The sequence below is a fragment of the Haliaeetus leucocephalus genome, unplaced genomic scaffold (assembly GCF_000737465.1).
Source record: "Haliaeetus leucocephalus isolate CR32 unplaced genomic scaffold, Haliaeetus_leucocephalus-4.0 Scaffold646, whole genome shotgun sequence".
NCBI lineage: Eukaryota > Metazoa > Chordata > Aves > Accipitriformes > Accipitridae > Haliaeetus > Haliaeetus leucocephalus.
This window is the reverse complement of record NW_010973082.1, coordinates 2,079,235-2,101,439: the sequence shown is the minus strand read 5'-3', so window position 1 is coordinate 2,101,439 and position 22,205 is coordinate 2,079,235. Positions and strand designations below refer to the sequence as shown.

At 40.1% G+C, this 22,205-nt stretch overlaps 1 protein-coding gene across 1 annotated transcript; it reads left to right on the top strand.

Moving 5' to 3' along the window:
* The first annotated feature begins 15,815 nt into the window (after positions 1-15,815).
* Positions 15,816-17,105, top strand: KCNJ16 (potassium inwardly-rectifying channel, subfamily J, member 16). The gene has a single exon (XM_010578581.1). It carries the CDS (start codon positions 15,816-15,818, stop codon positions 17,103-17,105), a length of 1,290 nt encoding a protein of 429 aa, XP_010576883.1.
* The last annotated feature ends 5,100 nt before the right edge of the window (positions 17,106-22,205 follow it).

Genomic DNA, 22,205 nt, shown 5'->3' with positions numbered 1-22,205 from the left:
ATGGAGAGGGAAGTGCTTTTTCAAGTGACCATAGGAGATGGAGAAGAGGAAGTGAATGCTTCAGTTCTGGTGGGGATAAACATTCCTACTGCTAGTTACAGTAATAGAAATTAGTCACTGAAAGAAAGAAAGAAAGGAGGAAAATTCTTTAGCTTTCATGAACTGCAAAGACTTCACTAAGACTCACAGCACTTTTGCATCTTCTTTTTGCTTTCTCTTCTCTTCTCTTCTCTCCTTTTGTTTACATGATTTAAAGGAATGCAAAGCAGGCTTGGGGCATCTACATGCCACATTCTACAATGCTGACGGGCATTTTTGAAATGGGAGCAAACATTCTGATGCACTTGTTTCATTACTGCTTTTGAAAGAGTGTGAATGTACTGATGTAACAAAATTGGTGCTACTAAGTCAGCCAAGCTCCCTAGAGATTGGACAATTGATCTATGTACTGTCAAATGCAAGATTATAGTACATGGTGATAAATGGTTTAGCACTGCTTAGCAAATGTCAGTTGATCAATCAGAGTTAACCAGCTGCAAACTTGCTAAATTCAGGCAATGTCCAGGCAATCCATATTTTAGATGGGCTTCATTAGTGTAGCTGTAACAACTCAGCACTGCAACAGAAGGGAAGAAACGTCAGAAATACAAGTGTTACCAAGATTTCTATATCTGTCATTCTGGAGGCAGAAAGAGCAGGGACTGATGTATCAGTCATTTGTTCAGGAAACTGTTTCTAAAGAAACAAACTTTTGCAAAAGAAGTCTTTTCAGACAAAAGGGTTGCAATCTGAGAAACCCTTCTGCCAGTAAAGGTTCTGAATAGTTCTTGGAAAGATCAAAAAGTTCTTGGAGAGAAACACTTCATACCGAGAAAGATTCTGCCTTTCAGCAGGACACTGCTAATTCACCTCGCTTAGTATTCTCCGATGTGACTAAGATTCTCTAGATTGGCTGATGCCTTGCTGTTCTTTCTTTTATTAGTTACCTTTCTTGCCCAATATTCTCACCATGAGCTTTTGGTGAGAATATCTGGTAACAGAACATCCATTTCCAGTAACCTATTGTGCAATTAAAATACCATATGAGAAATATAAACAAGCCAAACAAACAAAACCAACCTCAGATTTATTTTCTGTTTGCTTTTTAAATTAGGATAAGACCTTCATTTGATTCTTCATCTTTTCTTCTTACATTGTAAAAGCAGACTAGCTGTCCGTCCTGTCTGGCAGGAAGCAGTTCTGGAATCCAAGAAGCCATTGTGTTACTTTTCACAAGGAACTGTTCATTTTTTGTAGTTTGCAGTCATGATAGTAGCACTGGTTCCTCTTTTTAAAGCAGTTAAATCCGTGTTTTAAGAGTGCAGACAGGGGAGAATATGCTTCAGCTACTCAAATGTTATTTGTGGTGACACGCTGGATTGGAGAATTGGAAGAGCGGAGAGCGTTTCAGCCCTTAATTTCCTGTGGAAAGATTCAGCTGAGGAAGTATTGAATTTTTGGTTTCTCTTTGCTGTCAACATGGTAGAGGATAGTAGGTCAATACTAGCCTGAGAAGATCTAAGAATTGACATTTGATAAAAATCAACAGCCTGGGAAACAAACTGAAAAGAGGCAATTTCAGTGAACAACCATTTTTCAGACAAGTTTTCCTGCACCCCAAAGGAAAACCAAGACAGGGATTCACTAGGCGATGTGAAATTAAGACTCATCTGGTTAAAAGAGTAAAACTGACTGGAAATTTTCCATGTATAAGAACTAAAGGCATCTCCATTCCTGAGGCAACTTTGAACACAAAAGATCTCCAGTTCTTTTGAAAACATTTTCTCTCAAACTGTTTTCCAGTTGGCACCTACTTTTGTGTACATCAACATCAGGGCATTGATTCTGTGTTGCAGTACGAGCATCACCTCGTTGTTTGTTTGCAAGCCTGCATGCTGGCAGTGGTCAGACCCGAGCTGACTTTACTGACCTGATTTCTGACACGGCCAGATGGCCCATTTTGCTGTCCAAGAAATGCTGATCCTTAGCAGCTATGGGAGAACATGCACATTTTCTAACTGGCATTCTCCCACTCAAAGATAGATCATATTAAGACAAAACTGAACAACTGAGATGATATTCACTTAATACATATAAAAGTAGATGCCATAAAACACAGCCTACTTTCCACCAGAAATCTCAATGGGAAAATTCAAATATTTCTATTTCTACTCGCAAGCCTTAACCAGCTGTTTGAGTATTAATGAAAATCCTTTTAGTTTTCCACAACTGAGTGAGAACTCTTTCCAGGAGTGGCCTGTGGTGAGATTTCTAGTGCAGTCTTGCTTTGGATAGACTAAGAATATTAATCTTTTCATGGTATTTTGTTGCCACAGCTAGCTATTCCCCAAAGAAATGAGGCAATCGGTGCCTCATACAAAAAACCAAGTAACCCTCAAACAACTTCTATAAGTTTCTGTTATTCAGGTCTCAGAAAGATTTGATTTAGACTTTTTCAATGGGAATAAGTAATTAGTGCTTTGCTTTATCTACATGAGTCCATTCAAATTGAGTTAAATGATTGGTGCGGCAGAGTTTTGGATTGAGGTGCAGTTTCCCCGGTAACAATCGAGAGTGAAATCAGAACCTTTTGAACAGCCAGTGGAATGTGGTTCTACTTGGATGACAATAGGTCAAAGCATTTTAATGGGTAAAAACGTAATCCAGTACAATAGGATTTATTGCCACTATGTCATCAGATTGACACTATTCCTGCAAATTCTTTAGCTTGTGACAGACTTCAACTGAAATCTGTTTAGTGGAAAAACTTGTAAAATGTCATTAATCATTTTGTTTTCCAAATCAACCAAAGAGTCTCTGTGTCTCAGGGGGTTAGAAAGAATATCTTCCAAGTGAGTGAAATTCAACCTCTCTGCACAAAGCCCTAATGAATGGCTGCTCTGGACACAATAAATGGTTCTAAGAACTAAAGGCTCATTTCTGCAGGGTGCTGAGTACTCTGGTCCAAGTCTATTGCAGAACTTCTGCACTTGCTTAATTTTACACTAACAAAATAGTTTCCAGTGATTTCTAGGATGGTTATTCATGCTCTTAAACCTGATTGTATTTGCTGACAGACAAGACCTTGCAGGATTAAGTCCTAAACTAACACTGGAAGAAAAGATTCCCTGTTCAGCATGGCAAGGGCATGGGGCAGTATTTCATCCCTTCTGCTGACATTTTTCCAACTTCTGCAATAACGATCCTTTTATTCTGAAAGATCCCAGAGTGCTGTCTAAACTAATAAAATGCAGCCACAGCTAGGAGCAACAATGCATAAGATCAGGACAGGAGAACCTGTTTCCTGCAGCCTTAAGGAAATGTCAGGTTAGGGTGCCAAGGTCTGCCCCTCTGCCCCGAAGCCAAAAGCTTAAAAGGTTTGGCTTGGCATCCTTTGGGATGTCCGTAGGGGATCGCTGTCACACATAGGTGTCTAGAGCCATCTGTTTTGGTGACAAGAGGGCAGAAATGGCCCTCAACATTCATTATAGGTGGGTACCCCATTGAACCTTCTACCAATTTTCCTTTCAAATAGATGGATGTCATTCTCATTCATGTTCCTTTAATATGAAAAGCAGATTCTCCTCAATCATTTGTCTGGTACCATGCATATCCTTTCATTGTTGATATGAGGCTTTTACAACAATAAAACTTCAAGCTAGTAAGTATGCCTCTCTTTGGAATTATTATGTAGTTATGAAGAACAATTGAGCCAGACAATGACACAACCTGTTTCTTGTCTTCCTCAATGGGAAATGGGCTTTGAGTTTGTGAGGATGTTCATAAACAGCCAAGGGTGTGTAAGGCGAAGAATGACCTCAAAGCTGAATTTTACACAGGAGAACAAAGAGATCTGAAACCCTGATTTGAAAAACACCCGAAGACCAAATCAATGGCATAATATCATAATTATCAACACGCGTCATAATGTTGCTGGAACCCACTTGCCGCTTCTGCCTTTAAACACAAGTAAACACAAGCTCCTCTCCTAATTGCTGTGCAGCTGTCAAGCTCCGTAAATGATGTTTGTGCTGGCAGTAGCTGGAGATAACTTCATCTATCTAGCATTCATATGGACTGGAGATTCATCCTTGCTTCTTTCTGCAGGATGTTTTGGGACATTATTGTTTTCAGATTGCTTTCCCTTTGTTACAGTACTTCTGGCTTCCTTCCAGAACCTTTTAGGTTACTTTTTAGTCTCCTAAATCTGTACTTTCTCTCCTGAGTGTAATCAGCATTGCAGTTGCTCCCAGACTAAGACACCCAAGTGGTGGGACTTGCTTTTTCTGTGGGAAACACCACTTTATGTTTTTCACAGACTTCATTCCCTGAAGATCTTTTCATTATGAAGTGAATACAGCTTAGCACTATACAAAATGTTCCAGAGGAAGAATGCCACCAGTCCAAGCTCATGTGATTCGCAGCTTGTCAGGCCTTGATAGTGATTTGCAGTTTAATTAATCACCTACGGATTTGTGTGACTTTTGAATGACTCTGGCTTTGTGGCAGGAGAAAGTGATGCTCTTAATCAGTTTTACTCAGTGAAAACAGGAGTAAAAATGACCGAGGGAAAATATAGGATAAAACATCTCCCACTTAGGCTGGGCGTATCACTTCTGAATTTAATTTTGTTGACCAATCATTTATGTAACTCCCAACTGATTCAGAGTGGATTGGGAGACAGTGAAAGGAAATTTCAAACCAGAGTGTGAAATTCTATTTAGGCATGCTGCTGTCTCTGATGACAGCACCCCTGTAAAGTTAATGTGTAATAAACAAGACAGACATTTGTTTCACAGGTCCACAGCACCTATAAGGAAAAACACAAAAGTTTCTTCTCAAAACAAGCTTTGGGAACCGCTTTGGCAATAAAATCAACTCTACTGTAGCTTAGATATCTTTTTTTCGTGAGTGTTGACATTTGTAATATAACAGATTTTTATTTGATGTCTTTTTGTTAACATCGTCTTGATAAGATCTGCTCGCTTGTTCATAGTGTTTGCCTTTGAGAAGTGAAACAGGAAAAACACAGCTGACTGAACAGGTCATCACAAACATCTTGAAATGAGCTGAACCTCCCATAAGTAGCTCGTTCAGTTAGTAGTGCTGCTGAGTGAAAATATTCCATGCAAAGGGCAACCATAGAGGCACAGATCATGGGCAGTGAGGGAGGCATAGACAGCCTCTGTGCAAATCACTGGAAGACAAAAGTCCTATTATCCCCCCCAAATTAACTTTTTTTTATTAAAGGCAACATATATATATATATATATATATATCTTTTAAATAAGCACTGCCATTTTTGGAAACAGTTTGGTATTTTGAACAAAAAATAATGTATTAACTTTCCCTTAGACAGCTGAGGGATTTGCTGATTGAATAAATTCATTATGATGGGGCTGAGAAACCAGTTTGTTGCATTCCTCCAGTGGTTTGTTGTAAAGCCTTCAACAAGTATTCCACCTCTCTGGCTGCAGTCTCAGGAAGAGCTGAAGTAGTCTTATGTTCATTCTTATTATGTGCTTATAGTTAAACATATGCATGAATGTTTTTCTTAGATTTAAACCCAATGCCTTAGGTCTTAGATTGTCCTTATCCCACATGCCTTGCCTGGGATTCCTGTCCAGCCCTCCAGGAGCTGAAGAAACTGATTGCCTACTATTGAAGGGTCTATTCCTTGGGGAGCCCATGGAAGAAGTCATTGGGATTTACTGACAAACCAGTCTGGCAAGTGCAAGCTTGACATACAGTGGTTGAAACATGGGTACAAAACCAAAGAAGAAAATATTTAGGAAATTACATTAAAAATGTCAGTAGTAGTCAACACAAATCAAATAAAAAATAAAACAAGGTCAGGATTTAAGGCTTTCACCATCATGAAAAGTATCTTTTTAAACTGCGTAAGGCGGATTGTGAAAGCCATTTTCAGTGCCTGTTGCAATGAATGCCATATGCACAGTGTGGAAAGCAAGAGCACAGCAAGAATAAAAGCTATATTCACTCAATAACCTTTGAGAATTCAGAATATGCCCAAAAGACAACTCTAAGAAGCAGGACAGTGAGAGGACATGAAAAAAGACATGGGTTAGATCTGAGAAACACTGATACAGAGTGGTATATGCCAGAGAATGGGATATTGATAAGGGTAATGACTCATCAGGGTGTCATAGTTAGTATTGGTGCAAATATTGAAAAGGATCTTAAGAATTAAGCACTAAATCTGTCTGCTACACATGTTTTTGGATGGAGAGGAGAAAGTTCGTATATGGAGCCATAAATGATGAATAAAGTTTACCCCATTAAATATTTGATGTGGACCACCATTAAAGAGTAGGCACTGGCACAAATGAAACTCAACTCTGATTCAGGATGAATGTTCCTATCTTTAGAGGAATTAGTGACTTATCTAATGATGTGTTAAAGCTGGGGGAGAAGAGACAAGGTTTAAGAGGAGATTCTGCCTATCTTTATATTTCCTAAAATACTAATCGCTGTGTACAGAAACTCACTCAGGTGATCAGGAATAAGCTGTGGGACAGCTTCAAGAGACCAGAAATGAAGTTATGCAGCCTGCGCACTAAGGTAAAAGGAAAATTCTTAAATGTACAGTCCAAACACACACACATACACGTGATTTTCCACTTCTACATTATTTTAATCATCTGACTTGCAAAACAGCAACATACTGTTTTTAGACCACTGAACTTGGGAAGAAAATGACAGTTGAAAACAAGAGTGGCCAACACCATGCTGAGTATAAGTTCTGAAAAAACAGCTACTGAGTTCTCAGAGTAACCTGCCTTTCCAGATCACATGCAGCCATGCTGAGACAGAGGCTCATGAGGATGTGTACACAGAGGTTCAGCCATCTGCTCTACAAGGTGTTGAAAGCCATCTCTGAAAGAAGCATCCCATTCCCAAATTTCCTATAGACCTCAGCGGAGTTAAGTAACAATATGGAAAGTCAACATTCTGCCAAAGTCTGTGAACCAAAGAAAATGAAGGTTTGAAAAAGCCCTTGTTCCTTAGAAAGTATTGCTGTAATTCCAGCAAGCCAAGCCAATTTTGAAGAGCAACGATGAATACTGCCTGTGGTGATACTAAGAAACCCCACAGCTAGATCTGATCCAAAACAAGAAATCAAAGACAACCCCTTTGCTGACTTCAGTAGGATTTGGATCAGGCCTCTGACTTCTGAAAAGATTTAATATATTTCACAGGCTTTTAAAAAGTGGTGACATATATAGGCCGACAAATGTGGAAGCGTGTTTTGGTTTGAAGAACCTGAAACTCGGGATGCCATCTAGGACTATGGGCCTTGGCTGAGCAGCTCCAGTCATAGGAGCTACATGATATCTTCTACCAGAGTAGAGAGAAAATCATATTTAGGCATGACAGAGGTGGAATTCTGCTGTATCTATGTTCACAAATGAAAGGAGAGTCATACAAAGCTGCTCAGAACAGCAAATAGTGATTCTTGACCCTAGCTATGATTGACAAATTAACTTCTTGAAGCACACTATTTGATTGCCTGGTTTATCTGACTGCGTGTGTTAATGTCAGTCACAGAATTTTCTGGTGCTTTTCCTAAAAAAAAGCACTGATACATTGTTTGACTTGATCCTTAGCTAATACTTCTCTCAACCTCTTTGATTTGGGAATCAGTTTAGTAAGCTGAGACAGCAGGTTTCTTTGTGGTATTTCCTAAAAAATTAGGTCATAGTGGATGTGATTCATTTTATTTACATGTTTTATTTTGATTTTTTTTCCTTCTCCCTTCCATTTCCTCAGAGAAGTAATGCAAAATGATATTTTCACTGTTAGACCTTATTTTAGCTTTGAAAATGTAAAGGCTTTGGTGATTTAATTGGCATTTGGGATATTTTATTAGGTGAGATGAGACAGCTTCTGAGTACTATAGTGGAATTCCTGCTGAGGTCAGTAGCCCAAAGTTGAGATCAGCAGAAACTTGCAAGTGTTCCTGTCTGCCCTGGATAGCCCTTAGAAGTTAATAACTGGTGTCAAGCGACTTCTTAGAGAAACTTCTACTAGTGTTGGGAAAAAAAAAAAAAATCAGAGATCCTCAGGCTTCCTACTCACATCTTACTTCTCTCATCTATTGAACAGAGCTCACTCATGCTGTTAACTTGGGATTCTATTTTATTCTATTCCTTATATGAAATACAATAGCAAGGCATCTGATCCAAACTCCATTGACACCAACACAAGGCTTTCCATTGTCAAAGCTGCAGCTTTTTGAATTGGCAGGATTAAAACTTGCACAGGCAATATAAGGGGTTCTCTGATCTTCACATAACCCTTTGGTTAAAACCACGTAACCTTTTCTTCTCTCAGTTGTTTTTGCTATGTGTGCACAGACAGAGAGCTCCAGGACCAGGGAGCACCAAAGTACATAGGACTGCAGGAGCTAATTGTGGTGGCCCAAGAAGTGCAGCCCCGTATCTCTACCTTTCTTATTCGACAGACATACTTGAATAAAGAGCACAACTGGAAAGACAGTGACTCTGTGTTCTTATGTCACAGTGCCCTTCCCTGGATATTTGGTTTACAATGTACTCCAGAAAACAGGAAAAAAAAGGAGTACGCTTTCTGCCTCAGGAAGCAGAACTGCACAATGTGACGTAAAGGAAACAGCCCCTGAGACTAGAAGAACCCTTTTGGAATATTAGCTCTTGCCTGTCCCCAAAATCCTACATTATTAATAACCTGTTGTGTTTTGAGAAGAGATATAACAGCACTGAATTGCGGCAAATAACAGAGCCGAGGGTGTTGGCTCCGTGAGATGGAAGTGGTCAGCATTATCTAATCTGATTCTATCATTGTTCATGACCTGCCACTTACCTATTGTTGAATACATTATTTTATTACATCATGTCTATTAAGAGCTGCAACAAACTGTTCTACTGTTCCCTGCCAACAAGATCTGGTGGAAAAGTTCCTCGAAGCATTTTTCTGTGCCTCTGTAGGCTGAATGTAATCCATAAGGTTCAATGTGTGCAGAAATCCCACTGTACACATCTGCAGAACTATTGGAATAAACCTTCACTGTGCGTCGGCGCAGACATCAGTGTGTCAGGGGAGGAGGGAGGAGGAAATGATAATTAGCACTAACACTTGTAGTCAGTTGCCTCACAGCTAACTTGCATTAAAGCCCAGGGGATTCTGCCTGCTGAAGTAAGGAATAGGTTGGCTACTGATTTCCAGAGGAAAAAGACTGGATATAAAATACATCTTTTTAGCTGTTCCCACGTCTGTTCTAGGGGAGGCTGGTGCGGGCATGGTGCTGTCGAGTGCACGCTGTCTGGTCACCCTGGTACAGGAGCTGCTGAGGGCTGAGGGTTAAAAAGAGGAAGAGAGTCAACAGTTTTAGGTTTTACCCCTGCCAAATTGTCTGAGACAAAGAATGGCAGTGAGGCCCGAAATCAAGAGTTTCAAGTTGCCAGCACTTTCCATTTCTCGTGGTATTTCAGTGTTTCCACTGCTTGTTCCTGGCTAAAACCATGCAGTGCATACAGTGCGAATAAATTAAAATAGACATTTTCAGCTTTCTACAGATTTTGGGAGTTGCTCTGAGTGGTAAGCAGGGGGCTGGTTCACTTTTAGCCTGTCCTGTGGCTCTGAAACAGGCAACCAGCCTTCATCAAGGAGCAACTTTCAGAGTCTGTCTTCTCAAACCTAAGGGGCCAAACTTCTTTCTTTTTTTTTTTTTTTTGGTTTTGTTTTAAGGAGATCTGGTTTCACTTAGATGAATTAAATGTCAATATATCTGTTACTGTGAGTTGTTCCAGTGTAGATTACAGCACTATTGCATGACTTTAAAATCTATGCAAAGGTCTGCTGCTCTGTGCTATTTATGTCTATCTTTTAAAATGTTTAATAAACAAACACTTTTATATTGATACTTTAGGACTTGTCTCTGTACGGAGGTATTGAATAAGAAGTCTAAGAAAAATCCTTTTTCTCCAGCTCTGAGCTTAGCCTATTCAAAATTTTCTTTTATTTCTGTATTTGCAATCTTCTTTTCTGTGGTTGAAAGACCTATATACACAAAATGATGGAGAGAGGAAAGGTGTTACTTGTAAGGTGATGCTTGCAGAATTGTGTGTTACAATTTGAGACAGTCCTGTTGCTGGTTGGTGAACTGCAGCCCTACCAACCTCCTCTGCACTCAGTCATCTAAGCTGAAGTGATGTGAACAACGAAACTTTTATTTTAAAGGGAAAGCTGAGCCATTTAAAAGCTTCACTCCAGTGGCTTCAAAGACATTGCTACGGATGTAAGAAAGTTCTGTGATTGAAGCTCCTGTTGGGGTGTTCTCCACTCCTGTAAAGTCAGCACAAAGGCATACACTGATCTGAAAGTGCTCTGAGTCTGCTCTGTGGTGGGAACCCCTCTCCTACATCCTTGCTCCCTAGAGGTCTGGCTCTGGGTTCAGTGTAGGGGATTTTGCATTCCCTCTCCCCTTGTAGCCATGCCCTTTAGTCATTTGTGGGGACCTGAGCTGAGACGAGGAACAATAAATATAGAAAAAACCACTTGTAACATAAAGTTGTGCTTATCAGGCTCTCAGGTCTGACCGTAGAGACCAAGAATATCTGATGCTTTCTAAAACCGTGACATGATCGCGCTTTTTTGTTCTGCCAGAGGAGACGAGTGAAAGTTTTGCACCATAAAGGCAAATATATCTTGTGGGCTAAGGGTATTCAGACTTACAAGCCAAGCAGGCAGTAGGTTTACAAGCCCAGTTTCACGTGTCCTGAAGCATACCTGTTGGGGACGGCTAGCAAACAACGTGGTGGGGCAGTCATGTGGTGCTCATGATATCAGACACACAAACGGTGAATCATGATGCGTGCCCACCCTGCTCTGGGGATTACGTATCGGAAGCAGAAAGACTGCCTGTAAGTATCAGGAGAAGTTAAGTCCCTTTGCAAAGAAGAGTGAATGGAAGGAAGGAAAGAAAGAAGGAAGGAAGAGTCTCAATGCTGTCCTGTAATAGATTTATTTAGATTTTGTGGGTGGTGATTTTTTTTTTAAAGGAACAAGTATTTGAGTCAATTCCAAAGCAGCTCAAAAGGTTTTTACTTGTCACATTTCTGGTCTCTGAGCTGAAAGTCTTCCAGGGTTACACAACAATGACTAAAACTGGAAACCTTTCAGACCATTTCCAAAATGAAGCAGGAAACTGAGGTGATTGCTAAACCAATGCTAGAGAGAGAGATCCACTTCCATCTGTGTGGGGTTAGAGTGAGAGTACCCAATTTCATTTGGAGGTTTCGAGTTGTTTTCTTTTTGATTTAATCTCAGAACAGCATTATTCTGGAACCAAGATCTTCACATTGTTTTGCTTAATGTTTTACAAACAGGCTGTTGACTGAAGTTGTCACTGAACAAAAATTCACCCCTACTTGTTTACATAATGGGAAAATATAGTCATAAAATGGGCGTAGCCACAACTTGTTAGGTATTAGGTTAAGGTGCAATATAGGGATTATCCTCATAAAACACTGAGCCCTAAACTCAAAATATCAAGATTAAATTGACAATTACATTTAGTGGAAGCCTTTAAAAGGCTAAACTTAATGCTTAAGGCTTTTAAGGTACTGTTGTTCTGAGCAAGTTGATGAAAATTGAGAGTTCGAGTTCTTCTGGTACAGCATCTCTGTTCAAGAGGAACTAGATGAAAATGATAAATATGATAAAAAGGCTTTCTTCTGCTAGTGTTTGCTTTGTGGTGGCTCTTCGCTCTGTGTTGGGTTTGTTCCGATTTCTGCCACTGCACTGCTTTATGACCTTTGAAATACAGGAATTTACTTCCCTTTCTCCCATATCTAATTGGGGTGAAATTTTCAAAGATACCAGTTTGGGGTTCAATATGCAGACCCCATGAACACAGGTTTGCAGAGCAGTTCTGTATGTCCCTGAGCATGCTTCAGTATCCAACACCGTCAGATCCTAACCTTAGCTTAGATAATTAAGAATGTATGCTGATTTTCTGAACTTTGAGTCTGATATATGTATGCTTTAGAAGAGCTTCTGAACCCTCTCTGCCATTTATCCTAATGAAATCTTTCACATTTCTCTATTTCTGTCTTCCTGCCTAGCTTCACTGCTCCATTTTTATCTCTGATAAGTTTTTATTGGGGGGTGGTAGAATACATTTATAAGAATGTTTAGCAAAAGTACTGCAAATTTCAGCACATTTCCTCCTCTGAACAACAGAACAGTATGCAAGAGGAGGCTCATGATGTGTACAAACATGCCCAGAAATAAAGGGGAAAAAACCCATGGAAGGTAAAAGCAAAACAAAAAAAGGGCGAGGGTTTGTGTGTTAGTGTTAGAGGAAGGTGAAAACGCTTCCTGGCAACATCTGAGAATCATTTGCAGCAACCGATCCATGAGCTTTAGTGAGTAGAGAATGTTTTTAAATCCTCCCCCACCCCCTTTGTTAATCTTTACCAGGTAGTAGGACCTTTAATGTAATTCATATGGCTTTCTTAGGGATGTGTAAAATATTTCCATTTTGAAAAATAAGATTTTTGAAATGGCTCTGAAGATTTAAGTTCATAAGTCTGGTTGTAAGTCTGTGATCTTCTCCCCTTTAAAATTTGGTAATAATAATAGTCTTCAGACTGTTCTGCAAAAGGCAGTGTGTCTCAGTAGAGTGAGCAATGAACATCTGGCTTCACAGCCTCGCTGCCTCTCATTTGGAATAGGAAAATCACGTGCCTGTTTAAAAGTGTCCCCATGAATGAAGTACGGATCGTAATACAGACTTACATAATTCAGAAACATTGAAGGATGGTTTTTTAGACTTAAATGTTCTGAGCAACATCAGACAATGTAAAAGAGTTATTAATTATGATGCATGATTATTATTGTACTCGAGAGACTTTAAAAGGTAGCCTGGAAAAGTTCAGATTTGGCTTACCTTTAAGCACACCCAAAATACCGGGCAACATTTTTAGATGTTTCTGAGTGGCTGAGGAGGCTATTTCCTAAGACTTTCAAGCACATTTGGGATTTTAGGTCATCTGGGGCACGTCTCCACTGTGCAATGCCAAATGGCTCTAAGCAATCCAATTTTCAACATGACGGAGAAAGATTAACTCAGATCCTGAGAGCAATATATGTCTGTTAGTGTTGCTCTGCACTGATTCTTTTTCACTCCATCCAGCTTCAGGGCTAGATTATTTGGTTCTGGTTTAGGAAGCTCTGCATCACATTCCCTTTCTTATTACAGACATACTTTTGATTGTTTTGCAAAATCCGATCTAGCATCTTACTACACGGCTTCATTTATACCAGTCAAAAACCCATCACAGACATCCATGAGCATACATATATTACTACAACCAGTACTTAGGAGACACCCTAAGTAGAGTCAGAGTTCCTAATGCAACATGCCTCATAATCAAAGTTGTCTCCTGTGTGTGACAGACTGCTGTAAAATCAGAGTGGACTTTGCCACATAGCTGCATGTGTGACAGTCCGTGATTCTTGCCAGCACCAACAAAATTCAAAGATGGTGCCAACAAAACACCATTTTTGAAGTATGATGATCTGCTGATGGCAACAGCAGCGAGTGGAATCAACTCAGTAGTCTTTGATTCATGAACTGTTTAGTCCCTTTTAGAGTCCCAGGATGTTTGTGAGTATTTTCAAGGAACTCTAGTTTGAATCAGTCAATAAGAAAAACAGTATAAGCCTTAGTATGTTTTTTATTTAAGATTATATTGGCTCCCGATTACAATTTGCTTCATTTTCACACCTCACATTATGAGGTTCTTAAAAAAATAACTCAACAGTTTCCAGTTTTTGTTTGTTGTTAAATATGACTTATAATATGTTAGGTCAAGAGTCTTCAATAGACTAGGCTACACTGTTTGTTTAAAGCTATGAGTAAAGCAAGTCATATGAATGTTTCCAAAGACTGTATTCCAAGAAGTATTTTTGGAAACATTAATGTTGTGATTTTTAATGAAGGCCACATTCTGAGGCTACGACACCATATGTCACATTCATTTCTGTACTGACAAAAAAAAAAAAAGAAAAGAAAAAAGAAATGGAAACTATGTTTGGCTTTTAAGTGTTTTTGGAATAGTGTCTATGCATGCTTGTCATTGTTCCTTGGATGAGAGAAGAGTTCTCGGTCTGTTAATCTAGTCCATCCAATATATATTACACTCTATGGGCCTGACTCTCTTCTGCCTTGAAGTGTGTGCAGTCATTTATACTCAGGCAAAGTGAATGAAGAGCTGAGGAAAAAGACTACCACTAGGAAACTTTTTTTGAATTCATTTTCCATGAATATATTGGCTTCATTGTAAACCTACACCTGAACTTTTGTCAGCTGAAACCAGCTTAAAAATGGGAAAAGTACTTGTCATTTTTCCATTGAAAACTTACAATTTTTTGAAGAAAAACAACAGGTTTTCCTCAAAAATATTAGCTTTTTTTCCTTCAGAAATATCAGTTAGATATCAGAGATATCTATGGCAAAAATTTTGAATTGTTCTAGCTGTGTACCCTATCACTTCTGACTTGTCAGTGGTTTATGTGTTAGCGGTTGGGATATTGTAGAATGAGCTGGAGACCTGCAGGAAAAGGCATTTGCCTTTTTCAGTGCTGTATCCTACAAGTAATTCATAAGTATCCTGTAACTGATTACTTCAGCTAAGTCTTTCCTTTTTTATTGGATTCCATTTGATGAGGTCTCAGTTTCTAACATAAGTTCTTGTTATTAGTCACTAAACGTATAGCCTAGCACTTCGTACTGCTGAAGTTCATATGGTTGCAATCTGCAAAGACATCCATTTTTTCTCTGATCCGACAGAGGAATCTCCTAATCCACATCACTTCCTAAATTTGTGTCATCCATGAATTTTATTAACATATAGCATGTTTTTTTTCAAACTTATTAATAAAAATTTAAATACAGTTTGGCAGCCAGATTATTTTTGTTTATTTGTTTTAAGGAATGATTTGAGAGGGTTTCCAGGACCTCAGAGAGGTTTCTTTTTCATTTGAAATGTAAATACTTTTCTACAAATTGAACAAATATGTCTCTGTAGCACTAGCCCAGTAAAGTTCAATTCCATGACCAGGTTTTTCTGGGCAATACTGAAACACAAATAGTGATGAATGATTGTGGGTTTGATACGTTTTCTGGTTAAAACACATTAGGACTGAACTTGCCTGCTCATGCTACTGAAGTCTCATGTCTAAATGAGGGTGTTTTCCGAGGCATTTCTTCTAATGGAGGAAAACAAACATGCAACAAACAAATAATTAACTACCTCAGATATTTGGCTAACTTTAAGAGGGTTCATGCCATTCCTGTGACTGTTCATGAAAGCCCATCCTGATTTGAATGTTACTTCACCGGAACATTGGGAGAGATACTCACAGTGGGGTCATCACAAAGGTTTTTGATTTCTGTTTTCATCTAGATACCAAATTTTACTATTGATATGGACATTTCTAGCTAGTTGAATTGCTAGCTGCCTCATATTTCCAGGCCTAAGTTTTTGAGCTATGTTGTGTAATGAATGTCAGAGTCTGTGCTCTTCAGAAAATTGCTCATGATGGCCACAGAGTGAATGTATTTAGATTTGGTGTTACACAGTTCTGGCATAGGAAATTAAACCAAAAATAAACTCTTTCTTTTATTTCATAGATTTCTAATGAACAAAGAAAACAAATAGCCACTGGGACCACAAGTGTGTTCTGTAAACTGATTCCACGAGGCAGATATGAGAAAGATGACTGAGCAGAGTGGTTGCTATAGGCCTGTAAACATACAGGGAAATAAGATCAGTTACCAAGGCACTTGTCAAGAAAGCCCTGAAAAGGGGATGAAAAGATTGCAGAATCGATTTCTCCACAAGGATGGCAGCTGCAACGTGTACTTCAAACACATCTTTGGGGAATGGGAGAGCTACGTAGTGGACATATTTACCACACTGGTGGACATCAAGTGGCGCCATATGTTTGTGATATTCTCATTGTCGTATGTTCTTTCATGGTTGTTCTTTGGACTAGTCTTTTGGCTGATAGCGATCCAGCATGGAGATTTATTCAACGATGAAGAAATAACCCCCTGTGTTGCAAATGTCCATAGCTTCACAGGAGCATTCCTATTCTCCCTCGAAACCCAGACGACCATTGGGTATGGTTACCGCTGTGTTACAGAAGAGTGCTCTGTTGCAATCCTCATGGTTATCCTACAGTCAGTATTAAGCTGCATTATTGACACCTTCATAATTGGAGCAGCCTTGGCTAAAATGGCCACAGCTCGAAAAAGAGCTCAAACCATTCGTTTCAGCTACTATGCTGTAGTTGGCTTAAGAGATGATAAATTCTGCCTCATGTGGCGCATTGGGGATTTCCGGCCAAATCACATGGTTGAGGGCTCTGTACGAGCTCAGCTTCTGCGCTACAAGGAAGACAAGGAGGGGAGAATGACAATGGAATACAAGGACTTGAAGTTGCTAAATGACCAGATCATACTCGTTACACCAGTGACAGTCGTACATGAAATTGATAGCGAGAGCCCCTTGTATGGTCTAGACCGGAAAGCTCTGGCCAAGGACAACTTTGAAATCTTGGTCACATTTGTCTACACAGGTGATTCAACAGGAACGTCACATCAGTCAAGAAGCTCGTACGTCCCCAGAGAGATTCTTTGGGGCCATAGGTTTAACGATGTCTTACATGTAAAGAAAAAATACTATAAGGTGGATTGCTTACAGTTTGAAGAAACCACAGAAGTTTATGCTCCTCACTGCAGTGCCATGCAACTGGATCGGAAGGAGCAAGAATGGAACCGAACCGAGAAGACGCGGGAAAAAGTGGCAGAGACGTCAGCACTGGAGATCAAGTCATTTAGTACTAACCAAAAGTCATTTAGCGCAGTTGCTCTCATCACTAGTTGTGAAGATCCAGAAGACCTCGTGACAGCTGTCAATCAGCCTTCTGGAGAAATTCCTTATCAGAAAGCAGCTGTGACCTTGAGTAGTCTATCAATAGAGTCCCAAGTCTAGCTTTTTTACTGCAATTCAAATCACTTCCAACAAATTCTCCCAGCATAGCTTTTAGAATATAAACAATGAACTCATATGCCCAAGTATGTATGTTATAAACCTCGCTGACAGCGTGCCCGCATTGTAATACATTGTTGAGCTGCTAGAAGGCGCTTCATACTGGTGAGCACGGGTATCAGTAACAGATTAGCATTGGCACAAGAAAACAGCTTACATTTGGGTTGACTAGACAGCTACCGTACTTGAGCAAACTTATTGTAAACTTTATTACCCTGCAGGGACCAATGTTGGACATACCCAGACGTAGATAATGATCTAGGCAGGGAACAAAAACAATGTAGTGTGCCCTCTAGGTCAGATTTTTCAAAGCTGCCTAATTTATTTGGAAGGCCAGTTCCCAGTCTCTCTAGGAGGCTCTGAAACTCCCCCACCATCACAGCAAACGATTACTCTTTCATTGCACCTCGCCAGCAGTTCAGATGATGCCCTCATCCCAGGGCTACACTGGTGAATCTATGGGGCTGTTCCTTGTAGGAAGGAGCGAACTGGCAAGAATAGCTGAACCCAGTATTACTGGGTAGCTTTGGAAACCTGCTTACACCCTGCCTAGTCCTGTGGGATCCACAGTGGGATCCTGGAGAGCTTTTCTCATTTCCTAGTGGTGAGCCATTCCCAGAACTGCCACTCCTTCAACAGCTTGAGGTATGCGGTATGTCAGCTGGCTTGGGGCTGCGTGAAGGTTTTGTTACGTGGCTCTGATGGCTGGGAGGGCTGGCCAAACTGGCTCATTTGCAACGTTCAGAAATCAAAACGGGACCTCAAGTCTGAAACTGAAATCGGCAAAATCAGGTTGAGCCTCGGAGAGAAGATCATGTTTTTAGAGTGAGCTGTGCAATATTTCAAATCAAAACATCTTTCATTTCAGAATGTCAGCCTTGCTTTTCTTTTTTAGTATATTATGCTTCTTTAAAAAGACAAAGATCAATCTGGAGACCAGTGTGATTTTGTCAAAATGAAATATTTTTATTCATCTGAAATGACTGTGTAAAAATGATCCTTCACAGAGAAATTCAACAAACTCAGCTGTCAGCTCAATTTGGAAGAAAGGAAAATGTTAATGTTTTGAAGTTGTCTGTGATGTGGAGGTTCCACGCTCTGCACATCTCTCTAATTATTCAATAAGCAATATCTCAACATGCTTTTTTCCCCTGATGGCTACAGTTAATTTGCATTGTGTTTAATTATCATGCTAACATAAAAATAATTATCTCTGAATTTGTGGTTGCCTAAAATGGGATTTATCTCACCTGACCTCAGCCACCAAAAAATTAGAGTGTTTGCCTACTGGTCAAGGCTCTCTGTGGTTACTGGAGTGTTCTGTATTCACAGGGGAGTTCATGCCACCTTACTCTGGCTTTTTAGAGAGCTGAAGGTAACAGGGTATGTTTATCCTGGAAATGTTCATCCCTCTCCATTTATTGTTGAAGGAGATGAGATGACTGTTGTGGAAATGATGGCTAACTTTAGGCTGCTAAAATTAGGTCTGACGAGTCATTCACATCATTCTGACTAATTAAAAGGTTTTATGAGCTCATCACCTTTAATGAAGAAAAATAGCATGCTGAATCTTTTTTCCTGAAATTTACTCCATATAGTAGTATTGCTGCATTATTTTAATGTATCTTGCATTTCTCTTTTGATAGCACTTGTCTTTGAATCTATGTGATCCCTTTAGGTAAAACCAAGCATATTAACAAGCCTGGGGGGAGGTGGTTATTCCGAAGCTCATTAATTAGCCTATTTTATATGCTGAATCAGCAGCAGCATCCATGTGTAACTGCAGTAGAAAACCTCTTGTATCCTGGATTTGAGCACTGGCAGGCATTGGGGAAATAGTCTAAAGAAAATGGAAAGCAATAAAGGAAAATGCATAAGGGTCTCAGTACTTATGTGGTGTTGGAAAAAACCACCATCCAGATTGTATAAAATAGAATATAACCTTTGAGACATGTGAAGTAATCCTTCCACACTCCTCTGTCTTTGAGAGATCTTGGCTGGGTTACTTTATTTGATGTTGGGCATCACGCTTTGGGAAAGATATGGAACAATGTGAAGAGAATCTGGGGATCTAGAAAACATGTCAGTGAGGAAGTAGGGAAATAAGGTGTTTCAGTCCAAAAGGGGGCTAGGAAACAAAGAAACAGTTCTCAAACACAAAAATTGCAATTCAAGAGAGAGGGACAATCTGTTGTCTGTATCTGGTGGGTAGGACAGGAAAACATGGGCTTAAACTGAAGCCAAAAAGATTGACATTAATTAGGAAACACTGGTATAAAGAAGACAAAGCACTGACAGATCTGTGGGGTTTGTAATCCCTGGGGTGGTGGCTCCCGGGAACCTGCTGGAGGAGACACCTGTCAGGAGTGATACAGAATGGTCAACATTGCCTTGAACTTTCCAACCCTTTTTTCTGTGATCCTATGATTTTCAGAAAAAAGGAATATCTAACATGAAATCTGCTTAACTGGTCACTTCACAAGTACTTACACACATGTGAGTATTTGCTTAATCACATAAGTAAAGCTACGCAGAGGGATGAGATACTACTGAGACATGTAATCAAAATCCCCAAAACATCTTCAAAAAGGTGCATATTTCAGGTGCTGTTTGCAAAAGTAGTTTCCCATATTAAGCTGCGAATCTCAGCTGCCTTTCCCTCTCCCAGTTATGTACTGTGTGAGCCGCTTGCAGTGAAAAAAATTCTTTCCTCGTAATGACTTCCCTGTAAGCGAAAGTACCTGGAGTCTGATTTAGCATTTTGTGACATGCTTCTTGGTATAGATAGATATAAATATGTGAGCATGTATAGTAATGTATGCTTTGGCATGTAAGTCGACCACTAACTGATGAGGGTCAGGAAGAAACTTCTCTCCTGGGCATGTTAATTCGTAACAGGCTACTATACAGTTTCTTCTACTTTTATCTACAGCATCTGATACCAGCCGGTGCTGGAGACAGGATACTGGTTTAACCACTGATCTCAACCAGTCTGGCTTTTTCTGGGTTTCTCTGTTTGATATTTTAATTATATTTATCACAGTATAAAAACTATGTATAATAATGTATAGTAAAGCATGCATTGCCTTTTTATGAATAAAGACACAGAAATAAAGAACATGCCTCTACCACACACCTTGTGAGAGCACATTTTACTTTTCTTCCCTTCCGCCACAGTTTTAAGCTTCCATATCTTAGGCACTAAGAGGTCATGGAAAGATTTAGAAGGTGCAGAGTAGTCTTTTGACTTTAAAAGGTGCCAGATCACAAGCAAACCCACAAAGTTACAAATACATTCTGTGGAAGCTTCTTAGCATGAACTCTGTTTGTTTGGAGGAACGAGCCAAACAAAGCCCTGCTTGCAGATATACACACACACGCTTCTGCAGTTGCATCCAGAGCTTGCACACTTAATCTGCAACCTCCTCGCCTGATGAAGGGTCTTGGATAGCACCAGGTGGGTAAGACAGGAATGGACGGAGGTGTAGAAGGGATACACAACCACGCCAACTGTGCAGACTCCTTCCATAACTACCATTTAGGTGGGGGCTGACCGCGCTCTTGGTAGAGGTTCTTACATCCTCCTTGCCTAGGAGAGGACCTAGGGAAGACTCTTGCAGTACAGTGGTGTACAGCAGCTTTGGGTAAGTAGGAGGGAGAATCTTCCTCACCCATCTGCTCTTTCTAGATGAGGATGTTTCTCAAGGATTTCCATTTTTTTTTTTCTTTTATTCTTTGCCATTGCAGAGCTGAGCAATACAAAAGCAAGTAACCTGCTCAGAAACCCAACAGAGGTAATAACACATGCATCCTTACAGCAGAAACGCAGACCTAACCCTTGAGTCATCCTTAATGAAATGGATGAAGTGCCCACCAGTCCTAAAGTAAGTGTCTGGCTGCTTTCTGGGCTGTTTGGTGAGTTGGGAGCTGAAGTGAAACACAAGTACCCTCCCGCTCTCCCAAAGCATTGCAGGTGCTCCTTGGGACTTCAGCAGAAAGGCAATACATTGGGTTGAAGTTCAGCAGCTTCTTCCCAGCCACCAAGAGGCAGCAACTGGCATTTCTTTCTGCCTCAGCTAGAAGTTGCTCCCCCTGTTCCCATCTTTTCCACAGAATTTACCAGATGAAGCAAAATTTTAACAACAAAGAGAAAATACAAACCACTTTGCATTGGACTCAATCATGATTATAGCTGCATCTCGGTTATTTTCTCTTGGAAAGTAACACTATTGTTCTGGGTCAAGATTAGTTTATGTCAAAGGGAATATAATAAGAGATTATTATAGAATTTATTTTTCCAGTTTTGCCTACCACCGTTCATTAAGGCAGCTGGCATTTCCTTCCCCATTATCATGTATCATTCAGTGCATATTTTCTGTGAAGTTGATTTTCAGAAGGGCATAATATATGTCCCTTTGTTTATCCCTTGTTTCTTACACACTGTGCAGGAGGTCTGACTTCAGCTGCCTACTTAACTTGAAGCATTACAGTTACACAGTTAGCCTCACTTCAGGAAATAACAGGTACCTTTCAGGGTATCAGAAGCGTTTGTGTGGGAAGAAAAAATTGCTTGTAAGCTTTTTTTAGCTCTTAAATCTTTGCTGGTTTTGAGCTGGGAACCTGTAAACAGAACGAGTTGGTGTCTCTGTGGTGGGCCTGAGAGGCCCATTTAGGGAAGCATCTGACAACAAATTCACTTCCAAGCAGACAAGAGAAAGCATGACATAAATAAAGCAAGAAGGAAAGGAACAGTTACGGTTTTAGTCTGGGCTGAAAAATGCGGATCGATATTTTCATGGGGCTTAAGATGACAACCCAGGAGCTACTTCCAGAATGTAAAGCTTTTCTTGGGGTCAGTCCCCGCGGCTGAAGAAACGACGAGGGAATCCGATAAACATCAGGCAAATGAAGTCGGATAATTCCGTTTCGGCCTGATGTCGCTGCCTAGAAAGCCAGGATTTTTGGAAGCGGTGATACTACCCCCCGTCAGTCGATGTTTCCTTCACACGCCCCAACACAAAGTCACCTAGCCCCGGCAGAAAC